Source organism: Schistocerca nitens, chromosome 11 (assembly GCF_023898315.1).
Source record: "Schistocerca nitens isolate TAMUIC-IGC-003100 chromosome 11, iqSchNite1.1, whole genome shotgun sequence".
Lineage (NCBI taxonomy): Eukaryota > Metazoa > Arthropoda > Insecta > Orthoptera > Acrididae > Schistocerca > Schistocerca nitens.
In genome coordinates, this window is record NC_064624.1 from 16,680,673 (window position 1) to 16,700,087 (window position 19,415).

At 37.2% G+C, this 19,415-nt stretch overlaps 1 protein-coding gene across 1 annotated transcript in view; it reads left to right on the forward strand.

Moving 5' to 3' along the window:
* The window catches only part of LOC126213288 (histone-lysine N-methyltransferase eggless-like), a 328,640-nt gene that overhangs the window by 263,670 nt on the left and 45,555 nt on the right, over nt 1-19,415 (forward strand). Inside the window, exon 19 of the mRNA XM_049940954.1 lies at nt 16,088-16,230. Within this exon, the coding sequence (XP_049796911.1) occupies nt 16,088-16,230 (143 nt within the window). The remainder of the gene's footprint in view (nt 1-16,087; nt 16,231-19,415) is intronic.

The window sequence follows — 19,415 nt, forward strand, 5'->3', positions numbered from 1 at the left end:
GTTGTACATTTCCAAATGGATATACGGTCAGAGTAAGTATGCTTTCCTTCTGTTGTAATGTATTTTTTTCACCCTGATTGTCAAAAACACTTCAGCAGCATTTCCTAGTTATTATTTTTAGTCTATTGAATAAAGAGATTTTCTTTTGCGTGCCAGAAAACACCTTACTTCAGCAGCGTTGCTGCAAGACATCCTGCATAATTGTTTTGACTGCTGTCTCATTTATGGGATGAAGACTCATCCACAGTAATAAACTGACACGCAAGATTCATCATATTCTCTTTAAAACTTTTCAAGTGTTGTGAAGAAATTTATCACATTACCCAACTGCTGGCTAAAAGCAAATACAAAAATATCTTTCTTAAAGCTTTCTTGCAGTTAATCCTTCATGCAAGATGTACATATACTCCTTCCTGTGTTGTTTCCATGAGTTAATAATAATAATAATAATAATAATAATAATAATGTTTATTTGTCCATGTTAACTTTACAGTCTTGGACATTGCATTTTTTGTACAATTATATCAATATCATGTCATTCCAAGATTGAATATATACATCAAGTAGCGTATTGTATATCATTCCATCCAATAATGTTATAAACACATTAGCACATTATATATCACTCCATAAATATAATGATTATATACGTCAATTAGCCAATTATAACAGTATCACCACTAATAAACTGCAGTATGTAAAAGAATAAACTAACAGTACTGCAGCTCAGAATTCTTGCCCTTGCCCCTGAAAAGATATCCTTGGAGTTGCTTTATATATTTTGGCAACTTATTATAGAATTGTCTCCCAGTTACATATGGACTGTAGTCTGTAGCTTTCTTGTTAGTCTGTATCCTATGATAGTTACTTTTGGCTCGAGTATTGTAATTATGGGTGTCACTGTTCTTTACACTATTTTCCTAGCTCTCTTCTACAAACATTATGGTCTTAAAAACATACAATGAGTACACAGTTAGTAATTTATAATTTTTGAAATAGTCCCTACAGGACTGGCGTTTACTTACATTAGCAATTATCCTAACTGCTCTCTTTTGAAGCCTGAAAATGTGATCCATATGGACAGTGAGTGCCCCACCCCAGACCTCAATCCCATATTGCAGATGTGAGTGTATTAACCCATAATACACTTGTTTAAGGACAGGGGGAGCTATTATATTTGCAAGACGTTTTAGTAAGTAAATATTACTAGAAACCTTTTTACAGATGGAGCTGATATGCTCTTTCCAAGTGAGATTTTCATCAATCAATATGCCTAAAACCATGTTTGTCAGATGTTTCAACTGTAGAAAGTGATTGGGTATGAGTATTATTAAAATGTAGCAAGAACTTTATTACTACAGTCTTGTCCTTATTCAGTGTTAGCTTATTCATTGTTAGATACTCTGTGATCATTTCAAAGTTCTCTTTGTTGCTTTGGAATGCTGCCTGCTCTGTACAGCCCCAACTAATAAAAGATGTATCATCAGCATAGTTCACTAGTTTGTAGTTTTGTGGCTGTGTTATATCATTAATATATACTATAAACAAGAATGGTCCAAGTATAGTTCCTTGGGGAACTCCAAAATTGAGAGTTCTGTATGCTGACTTTACTGTTTGGATTTTACTTTCATTCTTATAATTTAGTTTTGTGCACTGTCTTCTATCACAGAGATAAGAACTTAGTAATTTTAGAGCTACTCCTCTTATCCTGTAATTTTCTAACTTGGATAACAGTACTGCATGATTCACAGAATATAATGCTTTAGACAGATCTAGGAAACTCCCTATAACTTTGTTTCCTTCTGTTCAGTAGTTCATGGAAAAAAGTTGCTAATGCTTTTATTGTAGATCGTCCTTTTCGAAACACATGCTGTGTTTTGTTTAATAGTTTGTATTTACAGAAGAAGGATTCCACTTGATCTAGAATTATTCTTTCAAGCAGCTTGCCAAGTGTTCAAGCCAAAGAGATTGGCCGGTAGTTATTTATGTCTGTGATAGCCCCCTTTTTATACACTGGTTGTATCTCAGTGATTTTTAAAAGCTCTGGAAAGGTCCCGTGGCCAATTGAACTGTTAATTAGATGTGTTATTGGTTTTATTCTCATTTTTGCATTCTTTAAGTAGTGTGGACGATATGTCATCCCAGCCACTAAATGATTTTACTTTGAGTTTTGAGATTATATTCGTGACCTCAAACTCTGTTTCACTCCTTAGGAGAAACGAATTACTCATTTTAACTGTGTTTATTTTCAGGGCTGATTCATCTTTTTCTTCTCTGTATGCCTTACTAAAATGTTTAATGAAGGCCTTACAGACTGACTTTGCTTCATTCAACAGTATTCCATTTCTTCTAATGCAATGTTGCTGCAGCCTGGTTTTTCTCTATGTTCACATTCTTTGTTTACAATACGCCAGGCTGTTTTGCTAATGTTACTAGTTTATCTTATCTGTTCAGCATAATGAAGTGGTTTTAGTCTCTTCAGGGATTCCCTGTATGTCTTTTTGTTGCTTTTGTACTTTGTTAGGAAGCCTTTAACCCGTGGTCTAGGGGTAGCATCTTTGATTCATAATCAAAAACGTCTTCGGTCCCGGGTTCGATCCCCGCCACTGCCTAAATTTTGAAAAATAATCAGCATTGGCGGCCGAAGACTTCCGGCATAAGAAGTCAGCCTCATTCTGCCAAAGGCCTCGTCAAAGAGGGCAGAGGAGCGGATAGAGGTTCAGGGCACTCTCTTGTCCTAGGGATGGGAAATCGCCCCTAAAGGCGGAAGAATCAGCAATGATCAACGACATGAGGATGCAGAAGGCAATGGAAACCACTACATTAAAGACACGTACCGTGTATCCACAGGACATGTGGCCTGTAATTGAAGAAGTGTCATGATGATCTCTCCATTGGCAAAAGATTCCGGAATAGTCCCCCATTCGGATCTCCGGGAGGGGACTGCCAAGGGGGAGGTTACCATGAGAAAAAGATTGAATAATCAATGAAAGGATAACGTTCTACGAGTCGGGGCGTGGAATGTCAGAAGCTTGAACGTGGTAGGGAAACTAGAAAATCTGAAAAGGGAAATGCAAAGGCTCAATCTAGATATAGTAGGGGTCAGTGAAGTGAAGTGGAAGGAAGACAAGGATTTCTGGTCAGATGAGTATCGGGTAATATCAACGGCAGCAGAAAATGGTATAACAGGTGTAGCATTCGTTATGAATGGGAAGGTAGGGCAGAGGGTGTGTTACTGTGAACAGTTCAGTGACCGGGTTCTTCTAATCAGAATCGACAGCAGACCAACATCGACAACGATAGTTCAGGTATACATGCCGACGTCGCAAGCTGAAGATGAACAGATAGAGAAAGTGTATGAGGATATTGAAATGGTAATGCAGTATGTAAAGGGGGATGAAAATCTAATAGTCATGGGCGACTGGAATGCAGTTGTAGGGGAAGGAGTAGAAGAAAAGGTTACAGGAGAATATGGGCTTGGGACAAGGAATGAAAGAGGAGAAAGACTAATTGAGTTTTGTAACAAGTTTCAGCTAGTAATAGCGAATACCCTGTTCAAGAATCACAAGAGGAGGAGGTATACTTGGAAAAGGCCGGGCGATACAGGAAGATTTCAATTAGATTACATCATGGTCAGACAGAGATTCCAAAATCAGATACTGGATTGTAAGGCATACCCAGGAGAAGATATAGACTCAGATCACAATATAGTAGTGATGAAGAATAGGCTGAAGTTCAAGACATTAGTCAGGAAGAATCAATACGCAAAGAAGTGGGATACGGAAGTACTAAGGAATGACGAGATACGTTTGAAGTTCTCTAACGCTATAGATACAGCAATAAGGAATAGCACAGTAGGCAGTACAGTTGAAGAGGAATGGACATCTCTAAAAAGGGCCATCACAGAAGTTGGGAAGGAAAACATAGGTACAAAGAAGGTAGCTGCGAAGAAACCATGGGTAACAGAAGAAATAATTCAGTTGATTGATGAAAGGAGGAAGTACAAACATGTTCCAGGAAAATCAGGAATACAGAAATACAAGTCGATGAGGAATGAAATAAATAGGAAGTGCAGGGAAGCTAAGATGAAATGGCTGCAGGAAAAATGTGAAGACATCGAAAAAGATATGATTGTCGGAAGGACAGACTCAGCATACAGGAACATCAAAACAACCTTTGGTGACATTAAAAGCAACGGTGGTAAGATTAAGAGTGCAACGGGAATTCCACTGTTAAATACAGAGGAGAGAGCAGATAGGTGGAAAGAATACATTGAAAGCCTCTATGAGGGTGAAGATTTGTCTGATGTGATAAAGAAGAAACAGGAGTCGATTTAGAAGAGATAGGGGATCCAGTATTAGAATCGGAATTTAAAAGAGCTTTGGAGGACTTATGGTCAAATAAGGCAGAAGGGATAGATAACATTCCATCAGAATTTCTAAAATCATTGGGGGAAGTGGCAACAAAACGACTATTCACATTGGTGTGTAGAATATATGAGTCTGGCGACATACCGTCTGACTTTCGGAAAAGCATCATCCACACAATTCCGAAGAGGGCAAGAGCCGACAAGTGCGAGAATTATCGCACAATCAGCTTAACAGCTCATGCATCGAAGCTGCTTACAAGAATAATATACAGAAGAATGGAAAAGAAAATTGAGAATGCGCTAGGTGACGATCAGTTTGGCTTTAGGAAAAGTAATGGGACGAGAGAGGCAATTCTGACATTACGGCTAATAATGGAAGCAACGCTAAAGAAAAATCAAGACACTTTCATAGGATTTGTCGACCTGGAAAAAGCGTTCGACAATATAAAATGGTGCAAGCTGTTCGAGATTCTGAAAAAAGTAGGGGTAAGCTATAGGGAGAGACAGGTCATATACAATATGTACAACAACCAAGAGGGAATAATAAGAGTGGATGATCAAGAACGACATGCTCGTATTAAGAAGGGTGTAAGACAAGGCTGTAGCCTTTCGCACCCACTCTTCAATCTGTACATCGAGGAAGCAATGATGGAAATAGAAGAAAGGCTCAGGAGTGGAATTAAAATACAAGGTGAAAGGATATCAGTGATACGATTTGCTGATGACATTGCTATCCTGAGTGAAAGTGAAGAAGAATTAAATGATCTGCTGAACGGAATGAACAGTCTAATGAGTACACAGTATGGTTTGAGAGTAAATCAGAGAAAGACGAAGGTAATGAGAAGTAGTAGAAATGAGAACAGCGAGAAACTTAACATCAGGATTGATGGTCACCAAGTCAATGAAGTTAAGGAATTCTGCTACCTAGGCAGTAAAATAACCAATGACGGACGGAGCAAGGAGGACATCAAAAGCAGACTCGCTATGGCAAAAAAGGCATTTCTGGCCAAGAGAAGTCTACTAATATCAAATACCGGCCTTAATTGGAGGAAGAAATTTCTGAGGATGTATGTCTGGAGTACAGCATTGTATGGTAGTGAAACATGGACTGTGGGAAAACCGGAACAGAAGAGAATCGAAGCATTTGAGTTGTGGTGCTATAGACGAATGTTGAAAATGAGGTGGACTGATAAGGTAAGGAATGAGGAGGTTCTACGCAGAATCGGAGAGGAAAGGAATATGTGGAAAACACTGATAAGGAGAAGGGACAGGATGATAGGACATCTGCTAAGACATGAGGGAATGACTTCCATGGTACTAGAGGGAGCTGTAGAGGGCAAAAACTGTAGAGGAAGACAGAGATTGGAATACGTCAAGCAAATAATTGAGGACGTAGGTTGCAAGTGCTACTCTGAGATGAAGAGGTTAGCACAGGAAAGGAATTCGTGGCGGGCCGCATCAAACCAGACAGTAGACTGATGACCAGAAAAAAAAAAAGGAAGTACTGTAATTTTGTTTCTCAGAACAGCACATAAAGGTCCTTCATATTTTCCTTTAGTTTATGTATTTCTGGGGGAATTTAAGTTTCTTTGTGGGATCTGATTTCTTTAGTGCTTTCTTTACTATTGGACATTGCCTGATTAAAGCTATGGTTAAATATTTCATTAATACCTTGTGAACTATATACCTTATCCCACTCTCTCTCTCAGCAAGCTCCTTCCTAAGTAAGTTACAATTAATCTTCCTTTTATAAGTGTGTAGTTCACTATGCAGAACTATTTTCTGATCTGTATTAATTTCTGTGGATAGAGCTGTATGGTCTGAGAGATATGTTTCAACAGCTCTTACAACTATATGTTTCCTATCTAGATTTGAAAGAACATGATCAGTACAAGATTGTGCGTTAGGTGTTATTCTGGTTGGTTCATCATTTATTTTGCTATAGTTACAGCAATGCAATAAGTCAGAATATCTAAGATAATTTACCTACCAGTATAGTTTAAAGAGTCTATGTTTACATCTCCTGTTATTATTACCTATTTTTTGTTTGTTGATAGTTTATTCAGAAGTTGTTCTAGGTGGCAAATGAAACTCTTCTACATCACTATTTGGTGATCTATACAGGCCTGCAGTTATTAGGCTGTTTTTGCCTACCTTCATTTTTACAGCTGCTGCTTCAAAGGCCAGCTCCATTGCAAGATTGTCAACCTAGTCTATTTTTTCACAATGTATGTAATTTCTAACAAAAATGCCAACACCCCCACCCTTGTGTATCTTTCTGTAGTATGCACTCACAATTTTGTAATTGTTTAACTTAAAACTACGAGCCTCTTCAGACTTGCATCCAAGTTCATTCACAATATATATGTGTGGTTTACATTCTCCTAGAATTTCGTCAATTTGCTCTATTTTGTTAGTAATGTACTGAACATTCTGAAACATTATTTTACATTTTTCGTCTTTCTTGGTGCAGTCAGTAAAGCTTTCGCCTTCGTGTGTGCACACTGAAGGCCGATTTACACTAAAAAAAGAACATCAGTCTCACTCGAAAGCAAACTATTTTTATATATGCGGCTACCGAGTTCAATCTTTTCAGTGATCAATATGCTTACTTTTCCGCAAAGAAAACGCTTACCCTCATAGTTCAGATGCAGACTGCGTTTAGTATGCTTGCCCTTATCTAGTGTGCTTATGTCTAGAATTAAACATTTTTCGTAACTTGAACACAATAATTTAATCCTGGAATTTGTTTTTCTAATCTCTTTGTTTGCACAAGAGTTGTATATTAAGTCATGTCAGTGCGGGATGGTAGCAACAATAGTGTTTCTCTTTATTTGTTTCATTCCAGAAATTTAGACAAACCTCCAATACACAAATCGCTTTCATTACAAGCCACATCATTTGAACCTGCAATACAGGCAATGCAGTCATTGTCATCCGACATTTTGCCGTCTAAAGATGTGTTTATTACAGTGTTATTTTTCTTCGCACCTGCCTTCACCACACTACTTACTTGGATATTTTGATTAACACTTTGTAGAATCTCAGCCAGCTTTCTTCCATGACTGTCAGCAAGCAAGAGTATGTTGCACTTTGTGATGGAATTCAGAGTGGTGTTGCCGCTACATTGACGTTGTTTATTAAGTTTGTTAACAGGCTTTTTCCATCTGATTCTACCCCTTCGGTGCTTTCACAATTTTTGTAGCGTATGTCACTACTTTTAGTCAGTGGCAGTCGTTTTCCATTGCATTCGTCTTTCGCCCACTGGTTTGTTTCCTTGGTCACACACTGTCTAAGTAGTTCGTCATCCTTATTGCAGTCATCACTACTAGTCAACAGAACACTATACCTGGTTTTATCTGTAATTATAATTTCATTTACTGCATTTGATGCCTTTCTATCACTTCCTTTCTGCTTCTCATAACTCACCAGGTTTCCATTTTGTGGCGTAATTGTTTTATCATTTAGAATATGGTGCAACTTCTTCAGCTCACAGTTTTCATTAGTTATATGCGAAATCTCACATCTTAGAACATCTACAATTTTTTGTAATCTTGAAATGCATTCATTTTGTTTTTTGATTTCAACTTAACAGTTTTCACAGGATTCCTTTTTTACAACAGAACAATAACTTTTATTCACTCGTTCACTATGCATCACTACTCTTGTCGCTATCTTGAAATTGACAGTGATTTCTGATCCCTGATCTTCCAGTGTCATATAGCACCTTGATCTCACAGGCAGGATTCTAACCATAATTCTTTTTTCAAAAGCTAAAACAAGTCTCATATTTGCAACTTCCTGTACAGTATATTTTAATTTTAGGATTTTAAGTTCACAAAACCTGACTAGTTCTGTAGGACAAAACTTATTCAATTTCAATTCAATTTATTGCTCATAACACATTATTTTATATGGATGTGCATATTCAACTAAGTATAAAGTTTTTACAGTTACTTTTTTTGGTTCACATTATTTCTTATTACATTGTAATTCATGATAAATTCAAGTTATAAGGGCATTTTTGGGTAAGCCACTGCTTAACTCGCTTTTTAAAAGTATCCCCTGCCCATATCTTAACTTCATTTGGGAACGAAGTATTAAAAACAGCTCTTTTGACTGAGGGGCTTTTCACTGTTGAAGTTAATCTTCTGTTAACCATATGAAAATCTTTTCTCTGCCTTGTTTCATAGTTGTGAACATCCATGTTTCTTTTTGCAGTCTTAGTGTCTTCTTTCACTGGAATTATAGTTTCTGGTATATACATGGCATAAATTGTGAGAATATTGTGTGTAATGAATAGGGGTTTGCAAGAAGTCACTGGTTTTACTTTTGCTATGATCCTCAAGGCTCACTTCTGCAGTATGGAAACCCTTTACATATTTAGGTTGGCATGTCCCACCCCACAATACTATTCCATAATACAAGAAAGGATACACTAATCCATAATACACAGTCCGTAGGGTTTCAGAATTAAGATATGGTGATAACCTTCCTAATACAAGTAGACTGGGTGTTATCTTTTTACAGACATAATCAGCTTGCTGCTTCCATGAAAGTCTATCATCTATGCATAAACCCAAGAATTTACAATCTGTACAGGTTTTTGGTAGAATTTCATTGATCACAATATTTTTTTCTGTTTGGACCACTTGGTTTAAAATGAATAATATTAGTTTTTTCTATGTTTACTCTTAAGTTCTCTCTTTTAAAGTGAGCTCTTGCCTTTTCAATGAAGTTATTTATCTCTTCAACTAGGCTAGGCTCATTGCCTGCATAGCAGACCCGAGATGTATTGTCTGCATACATAGTGATCAATTGCTTATTGTCAAGAGAACTTGGGAAATCATTTACATAGCATATGAATAGGACTGGCCCTAAAATGGAGCCCTGAGAAACACTGATGTGTTGTAAATAAGTATATGTTCATGCAGAACAGTAACTAATGTTGTGAACAATAAATATTATGCAAACATAACTGTTACTAAGAGTTTTCTCTCATGATGCAAGTTTTAGAACATAAGTGGATGATGAAATGGATACATATAGAACTAAACTTTGCCATATTGAATGACTGTAGTCGTCATATGTCATTAACTCTAGCAGTTAACAAGAAGTCATATCATGAACCCAAATTTATATCTGTGGTTTCCCAGGGTAGCAATATAGGCAGTCTGCTGTTCTTACACAATTTGCAGACAATCTGAGCACCTGTTGACTGTTTGCAGACTATGCTGTTTATTGTCTAATAAGTTTCTCATAACATCAAAAACTCACCATTACCACAGGAGTGCACATTTGTGTGTGTGGGTGGTTGTGTACTTTTGTTAGAAAAAGAGTAAGAGCTCAAAAGCTAATTCGAGTGTTGTTTCATGTTATATATCTCTGTGCTTCACGCATCACTGCACTATAGGTGAGCAGTTGCCTGTTCCTTATTTTACCTGTTGCTCCATCCAAAAACTTCCGTTATTGTCATGAATTGCAAACTGATTTAGGCAAGATATCTGCATGATGGAGAAAGTACCAATTGACCCTAAGCAGTAAAAACTCGTACGCACACCACTTGAGTATTAAAAAAATTAAAAGTAGTTGCAAAATAAATCACATGACTTAAATTGTTATCAATGTAACTAAATATTTAGGGATTACAATTACACTAACTTAAATTTGTATTGTTATTGATTTAACTAAATATATATGGATTACAGTTACAAAAACTTTAATTACTATTGTTATTGCAGTGGCTAGCACACTGGACTCGCATTCGGGAGGACGATGGTTCAATCCCGAGTTCAGCCATCCTGATTTAGGTTTTCCATGATTTCCCTAAATCGTTCTAGGCAAATGCCAGCATGGTTCCTTTGAAAGGGCACAGCTGAATTCCTTCCCCATCCTTCCCTAATCTGATGAGACTGATGACATTGCTGTCTGGTCTTCTCCCTGAAACAACCCAACCCAACTATTGTTATCAATTCAACTAAAAACATAGGAATTACAATCACAAAAACTTAAATTAGTACTATCATATAGAAAATGTTGTGGGGAAAGGATAACTCTTAGAAGGTGCAACAAATCTAGTTAGAGGACTACCTATGCTATAGTTGCCAATCCTCTTCTGGAGTATTCCTGCACTGTATGTGACCGCTACCTAATGGGACTGATGAAAGACATCAAAAGAGTTCAAGGAAGGGCATTTTATTTTCTATTATCGCAAAATAAAGGAGAGAGGATCACAGATATAAGGCACTTATGAAAAGAAGGGCATTTTTCATTGCAGTAAGATCTTTTCATGTAATTTTAATCCACAAATTTCTCCTCCAGAAAGTCTGAAAGTGGTTCTGTATACTCTCTCTGCCAAATGATTGAGTGTGAGTTGTAGAGTAGTCACATACACATCAATGTAGAAGTGTCAGTCCCATAAAGAAACTTTGAAGGAGGTCAGATAATCACTGAACTGCTGCCGGACAGATTACACCACAACACAAATTGAGACTCGTAGAAGTCTTTGCAATAATATCTGAGAGGTGGCATCCACAGACATGGCACCCCAATGTGATACTGAAAAACTGTATCTTTTTCATGGGTAACACATGAAATATTATCAAATGAAAAATTCAGTTGAGAAAACTGCAAAGTCACAAAGTAAAATAATGATTGGCTAGTGCAAGTGGAAGTCGGTGTAGTGCCAATAGTCACATCTAACAGTAGAAATAATACCTACCTTTCAGAACTGTTAGTTCCTATCTCATGCAGCAAAGGGGGGAAGTTTGGCAAGGTTTGGAAGATGGACTGGTTCACCCACACACAGGATATCAGATAGAGAGAGCCACTCATTGTGAGGACAAGTGGGGAAGAGAGAGTATGAAGGCAAAGGTAGCATGTTGTAAGCACTGTGGCAGCTTCATACCTGACAGGATACGAGAACAGAATGAGAAGTAAAAATGGTTTAAGAGGAAGAGAAATGAGAAGTTAAATGAATAGTGCAATTAGAAGCTAGGAGAGCAGAAAAAAGACAAGGAAGAAACAAAAATGGAGAGGGAGGAAATATTGCCATGATTGACTGACTGACTGACACTATGGTCCTCTGACGACCTTGGCCTCCTCAGTCACAGATTTCCAATCGTATCGGTCTTCAGCACGTCTGTGCCACCTCCTCACACCCACTGCTCTCACGTCGGCTTCCACATGTTCCAAACATCCCACACACAGCAGTCCTCTCCTTCTTCTAGTGCCAGGATGTCCCATCATCATCATCTTCGGGAGCCTTTCTTTTGTCATACGCTGGACACGTCCTAACCATCTTAGCCTTCACATTTTGACTGAGGTTACCAGATCAGGTTCTTTGTACAGAGACCTTATTTCTTCATTAGTCCTAATTCTCCATATCTCACCTTCTTTTACAGGACCAAAAATCTTTCTCATCACTTTCCTCCCTCATATATTTAGTTTCTTCTCTAAAGCCTCCGCCAGTACCCATGCCTCGCTACCATACATAAAAACTAGTTTGATCACTGTTTTTTACAGTGTCCGCTGTAGTTTCCTACTTAGGTTCTTACTTTTGAGCATGGTATATAGTGCTCTATGTGATCTGTCAGCAGCCTTAATTCAATTTGTCGTATCTGCCTCCACTTTGTTTACTGATGTTATTACTGAGTCAAGATAAATAAAGCTGTCTACCCTTTCAAAGTTGTACCCTCCTAACTGTAGATCATTTGTGTTTCTTCTATCTCTCTCAGTTACCATATACTTAGATTTAGTCTCACTAATTTCTAAACCAAGTTTCGTGGCAGTCGCTTCAAACTCTTTGACGGCTGATGTGAGGCCTCCGTACTTCTCACACTTATTACTACATCATCTGCATAGGCTAAGATTTACAGAAGTCTATTGTAAATATTGCCTACTGCATTTGTGGTTATTGATCTTACTGCATTCTCTAATACCAGGTTGAATAGTACTGGTGATAGTGGGTCTCCCTGTCTTAGTCCTTCTTCTGTTGGGAACGATTTTGACAGACATGCCTGAACTTTAACCTGGCTTTTGCTGTATTCCAGGGTCATCTTAGTTAATTTTATTAGCTTCTTAGGAAATTTGAATGTCTTCATTGTTTCCCATAGTGTTGATCTTTTAACTCTATCATAGGCCTGTTTAAAGTCTATAAAGAGATGTTCTAATCTTACATTATATTCGTAAGTCTTCTCCAGCATCACATGTACTGTATAGATATGGTCAGCTGTAGACCTCCCGGCTCTAAAACCTACCTGGTACTCGCCTAGAATCTTTCCTGCTCTTCTACTTACTCTCTTTGTTCTAGCCGTAGAAAGGATTTTATAGACGATACTAAGCAGAGATATTTCCGATAGTTCTTACACTGCATGCGTGATACTTTCTTATGTATAGGGCAGATGGTTGCTAATGTCCAGTCCTCTGGCATTTTCTCTGTTTCCTAGGCCATTGTAATTATTTTATGTATCCTCCATACTAATATTTCACCTCTGTGTTTTATCATTTCTGCCATTACCAGGTCATGTCCAGGAGCTTTATTATTCCCAAGTTGCTTTATAATTACTCTTAGCTCTTCTATCGATGTAGGTTCTGTGTCCATTGCATCATCTCCTCCATCCACCTCTTGTTCTTCTTCAGTTTCTTCTCTAGCCCCTCCATTTCTTTCTTCATTTACGATGTGTGTGTTTGACAGTAACACTTCAAAATGTTGTGCCCATGTTTCTATTATTATTCCCTTTCCAACTATCAAACTGCCTGTCTCATCTTTCAGCATGTCCACCCTTGGTTGATATCCTCTCTTTATTTGTTCCACCCCATAAAAGAATTTCCTCCCCTGCTTATTTTCAAAGTTCTTCTGTATTTCATCCACCTTTTGTCTTTAGTCTCTTTTTAATCTGCACTAAATTCTTAGGTACCCTTCCCTTCTGTTTAAACATAGCCATATCATTTCGTGTAGGTCTCTGTAAAATTTTTTGTTGAGCTTGATTTCTACCATCTTTGACATCTCCTCATCAAACCATGTGTTTCTATTCTGTTTTCCTCTTTCTCCAAGTACCTCTTGAGCTGTTGTATTTAAAGCTATCTTTGTTTCCTCCCATAGTATGCTGATATCCTTTCCCTCCATCCTGCTGATCTTTTGCAACTTCTCTTGCACTTTGTTCCTATACTCTTTCTTCTTCTTCTTCTTCATCTGATCTTTGAGCATATCCACATTGTAGACCTTACTTTTCTCCAACCCAGCCCTTCTGGCTTTAACTGCAATGCTTTCTAAGATTTTAATTTGTACCAAAATATGGTCTGAGTCAATATCCGCTCCTCGGCGGCTAATCGCATGTAAAATAGATTCATGCTGTCCATTTATCAGTACATGAACTATTTGATTTCTCGTCAACCCATCTGGTGATATCCAAGTCTCCTTATGAATGTCTTTGTGTGGAAACATGCTTTTAATCACTAGTCCTTTGCTAAAAGCAAATTCAATCAATTTCCAACCATTGTTATTTGATTCCTTTACCTACTTTAGCATTACAGTCCCCCAGTATAATTTTGACATCACACTTTGGCAGGTTATCAATACTAGCTCCAATTTCTCAGAAAATTCTTCTTTCTCTTCTTCAGCTGCATCTTCCATTAGCACGTGCACACTAATCAGTGACAAGTTGGAGAATTTAGCTTCAGCCTCAATCGACATAATCTGGGATTTATTATTTCATATTTTACCATGGCATGACTGACGGACTTCTTTACCATAAAACCTGTTCCCAATCTATTTTCTTCTTCCCTGCTATTGATCAAGGTATAATGCTGGAGATCGACCACCTTTATTTGGTTCCATATTATCTCCTGCAATGCTGCAACATTTGGTACCTCAATAATTCCTCCTCGAGCTTCCTACTGGCTCCTGCCTGAAAGATTCTTCTTACATTCCATGTTCTGATATACCAGAATAGTTGCTGTTTGACATGCCTTGGTTGTCATAAGTTTGGGAGAGTCCGGTTCTCTCTGGGAATTGGTTGCTGAACAATGAAAGGTGTTTTTTTTCTCCCGAGATGGGGTTGTTAGCCCCATGATCAACCCCCAACCTGGAGGACCTGGATTTGTATCGGGTTTACTCCCTTAGGGAAACTGGCTTCACCATGCCTCTAGAGCCCTCCCTGCCTTGTGTTGTAGCAAATTGAAAATGACAAGGAAAAAGGATAGGCTTAGGGTAGGATAGGACAGGCAACAGGCGTGGTGGTCATTGTGGGACACACTTCGTCTGGCTCCTCCCCTTTGGCCTGTCTGGCACGGGTGACCCTGCCGGTAGCTATGCTACCGCCGGCATAGCCCTCCGGATTAAGAGCACACAAACCTCCTTCCCTGCATGGACAGTGCTATGCTAAGGTGGTGCCCCTTAAGAAGGGGAAAAATTGCCATAGTAAGAGTAATAAGAGTTGACTTAATTCCACTTCTGAACCTTCCTTTATTTTCCTTCATTGCTGCCCCAGTACACAGATTGAACAGAGAAGACAGACTGCATCCCTACATTACACCCATTTTCATCTGAACACTTGTCTTTACTTCATTCCCTTACTTTATCAAATGATTTGTTTGGTTAACAAATCCTGTGAAAGTGTCTCAATTTTTCCAGCAGTTGCTTCCATATTGGAGCTTTATGACAGGAGTACTTCTCTGGTGTTTTCATCTTTCATAAAGCCAAGCTGATTTTCATCTAGCAGATGCTCAATTTTCCTTTCCCTTCTTCCGTATATCTCGTTGGCAGGTTGGATAGGTGAGCTGTCAAGCTGACACTGCAATAGCTCTTGTGTTAACCATTTGTTGATATCTTCAGGATTGTATGAATGATGCGCTTCCTAAAGTCCAGTGGTGTGTGTCCTGTGTGACAGATCATGCACACTAACTTCAGTCATCCGGATGCAATTTCCCACAGAGATTTTAGAAAATAAAAAGGAATATTATCTGCCTTGTCTGTGCTGACTCAACCCCCATTAACACTAACCCCTATGCTTTCTTTCCAATTGGTTAATTTCATTATTTAGTATATTGCTGTTTCACCTTCTTAATTAACCCCCCCCCCCCCCCCCCCCCCGTAGTTTTTCCTGTATACTTTTACTTTAGCATCCTGGTTCTTCATTCTATGCATTTCCTCTTTTAATCCATCTTTATGTCATACCCTGTCATCTTCAGACTGAAGCTGGCATGGTGCTTTCTTTGACCTCTACCATTCTCTGACATCTCCCCATTCATCTTGCTCTCTCGTTGTTCACACAACAGGTGAAACCATCTCAACTTAGGGTCCTAATGATGTGGCCCTCCCTCAGAATCTTCTCAATGTGTCCACCTTTTCACAATGAGGAAGAAATTAACAGTTCCAAAAGTGAAGTAATTGGCGGCAGCACTCAAAAATTCATCATCTGAGATAAGTACTGGGTAGCCATTCCTTCCCCTTATAATTTTACATTTCACAAAAACATTTAAATTAAATATAACAAGGTCAGTTTGTTATGAGTTATTATTCTCAACAGCCTTAAACTTTCTGCTATATATTGTTGCACTCTGGACTGTTACGACTACACCACCTGTGTGTGAGGGAGTGTGCAACACTATTATGTGATAACACTGCCATTTCATAAATTGTTGTAAATATTGTTCTTTAGTAAATAAATTCATTCCTGCACATTAATAATTATTGTTTCACAACTCTTTTGTTTGTAGGACAAGAAAAAATGTACTTGCTGGCAGCGTACAATGGAAGGAGCTAAATATAACCCAGAAAATACGCTGTTCAGCCAAGAGGGTTACAACTACAAGCGTCTGTATGAGCCACTCATAACAGGCATCTATGAATGTAATTCACGGTAAGAATATTAGCTTCCGTACTTAACAGTATCTCCTATAACTACCCAGTAATCAGTCTGTGTGTGTGTGGGGGGGGGAGGGGGGGGGGGGGGAATCATGTGTGACCTACAAATTCCATTTCTTCTTCTTTTTTTTTTTTAATTTTTTCCCTGAAATTGTACCGTGTTATTGTGAAGATCCTTCAAATAAATAAAATGGGCACTGTAGAAACGTATGCACCAGTAATTTAGTTGGAACGTGTATTAATGAACTGAATTTATACTTCGTAAGAAATTAATCAGTAAATGTATACTTCATCTAGTGTAGTGATGCGAGGGCTTGTTTACTTTTATGGTGTATATATGAAAATGGTATAATTTTTCTGTAATGTTCGCAAGGTTACACATTCCAGAAATCTATTCAGTTATATGCTGAAAGCTGTGGTCATAGTGAGTAATGGTAAATTTTGATCCAATTTACCAATAAAACTGAAGATATTCTTGTGTTCTTGTGATTATCATATGTTGCAACTTGTCAAAAATATTTTTTTTTTACAGTCATATTGACCAACTAGGATCATGTTGACAACTTCAGTTCCTCTTCTTCCTTTGGTGTTGTTTCCTATTTTTCCAGTATTTCCTCATTTTCTCTACATGAAGTCTCTTCCTTTCTTCTGTCCACATTGTTCCTGATTTTTTATTTCTTCTGCTTTGAAAGCCTTCCAAATTTAGTATTTTATTTTTAAAATGGTTTCTTTCTGCTATTTCTGATTCTTTGATGTTGTTTCTTTCTAGTTAGTTCTTCACTTCTGTAATCCATTCTATTGTCGATTTCTTCTTCCAGAAATATAGGAGTATTTGTTTTGTTAGTCTGTTTCCATTCATTTGGTAGAATTGTCCGGAAAAGGTTAATCTTCGTTTGGCCATTAGTTCAGATATTTTCTCTATATTTTTGTAGATCTTCTCATTACTTCTTATTTTCCAACCATCTGTAGTTTTTATTGCACCCATTATTTTTCTAATAATCCTTCTTTCCAATACCTCTAGTTTGTCCATCTTATAGATCATTGTTAGGCATTCAGATCCATATAAACATTCTGGTCACACCACTGTGGTATAATGTTTTAGTTTTGTTTTTCTAGATATACATTTCTTGTTGTAAATATTTTTGGTCAGACCACATGCTCTTTCCATTTTGTTAATTCTTAAATCTATTGCAGATTTTTCTAGCCCAGTCCGTTGAATAGTTTCTCCAAGATATTTAAATGTATTTACTTGCTCTGTTTCACCTATTTGTGTTTCTATGAATTTTGTCGCATTATATTTGTCATGAATTTTGTTTTTTCAGCTGAGACCAGTTGTGTTTGCTATTTTTTCCAGAAGGTTTATTTGAATAACTGCTTATGTCAGGTTTTCTGAAAGTATAGCAAAATCATCTGCAAAAGCCAAGCAGTTTACCTTACTTCCATTTGTTTTCCTTCCAAAGTTATTGGTTCAGTGTTGTGATTTTTTTAGCTGTGAATTCCTGATCCTTACAATTTTTTCTAGAACACAATTGAACAGTAAAGGTGATAAACCATCACCTTGTCTAACACCAGTTTTTATTTCAAATAGCTGAGATACTTCTCTCATAAATTTGACTTTAGATATTGACCCTGTTAGTGTTTCACAAATTATATTTGCTAATTTTGATTTAAGACCAAATTCTCTAATGACCTTATCTATTTTCTCTCTGTCTATACAATCAAATGCTTTCTTGAAATCAATAAATGATACTATTATTTGGTTGCTGGTTAACATTCTATGGCGAATTGTTGACTTTAAGTTAAAAATTTGCTACAGGGTCTTCCCTTTCGAAAACCACCCTGATATTCTCCCAGTTGTTTGTCTAAAGTATCTACCACTCTGTTCAGGAGAATTTTTGATAATATTTTGTATGCCACTGGCAGAAGTGACACACCTATGTAATTATTGACATTTTGCTTGTCTCCCTTTTTATGTAGCGAGTGGAATAACTCTGTTTTCCATTCAATTGGAATCTTTTTATTTTTCAAAATGTTCTCAAAAAGCAGCTGTAGATCCATTATGATTTTTGGTTGTGACCACTTCAATAATTCTGCTGTAATGTAGTCTTCACCGCCTTTTTTATTTTTATTTTTTTATGTTTTATGGCTTCATGAATTTCTAACTCTCTAGGTGGGAAATCTTCCTCTAGATTTTGAGGTGTCACTGGAAATTCTAATTTATCTGTTGGAACTGCACAGTTTAACAGCTTTTCAAAGCATTTCTACTACAATTTCATCTTTTTTTTTCATCCCATTTTCATCTTTGAAACTAATGCTTGGTGCATGATATCCTTCAAGTATGTGTTTAAAAGTTTGGTAAAAATTTCTAGTATTATGTTTGGTGAAATTTTCTTCTATTTCAATAAGCTGAGAATTCTCAAAGTTTCTTTTGATTTATCAGTTTATTTTTTATGTTTCTTTTCTTTGTTGTATGAATTGTTTGAGGTCTTCTTCTTTTTTCGAACATCTCCATTTTCTCAGTTTTTGAGCTCTTTGTGTTAGTGCTTCTTCACACTCCTCATTCCACCATGTCTTCTTGTTATTCTTGGCCAATCCTAAAGTTTTCTCTTCTGCTTCAGTTATTTGCATCTGGAGTTCATGCCAATCACCTTCTTTACTTGTCTCAATTTCTTCTCTAAATTTTTCTGTATTTTATTTTGTAATATTAGCTCTAATGGTGTTGTATCTGATCACTTTCTTGGTCACCTTTTTTTTGTTTTAGCTGGGAGAAATTTTATTTTAATCTCAGAGAGATAATGCTATGAACTGAATTCCCCATTTCTGACTATTTTAACATTCATAATTTCCGTGATATAACTTTTCGATATAGCTATGTGATCCATTTGAAATTTCTGATAGGTTTGGATTTGGATGTCTCCAATTTTTGGCTTTCTTGGTAGTTTGCAGAAATGTGTGGACATGAGTTTTAACTGGAACATTTTACACATATTAATCAATCTTTCACCATTTCTGTTTGTTCTTGAGTGTGCTGGATATTCACCTACAATAGTCCTAAATTTCTTTTCCCTCCCAGTTTGTGCATTGAAGTCACCAAGAAGTGTTTTAACATTCTTTTTAGGTATGATAGAAATTTCAGATTCTTAAAGATCCCAGAATTGATTTACTTTCTCCAGACTTCTG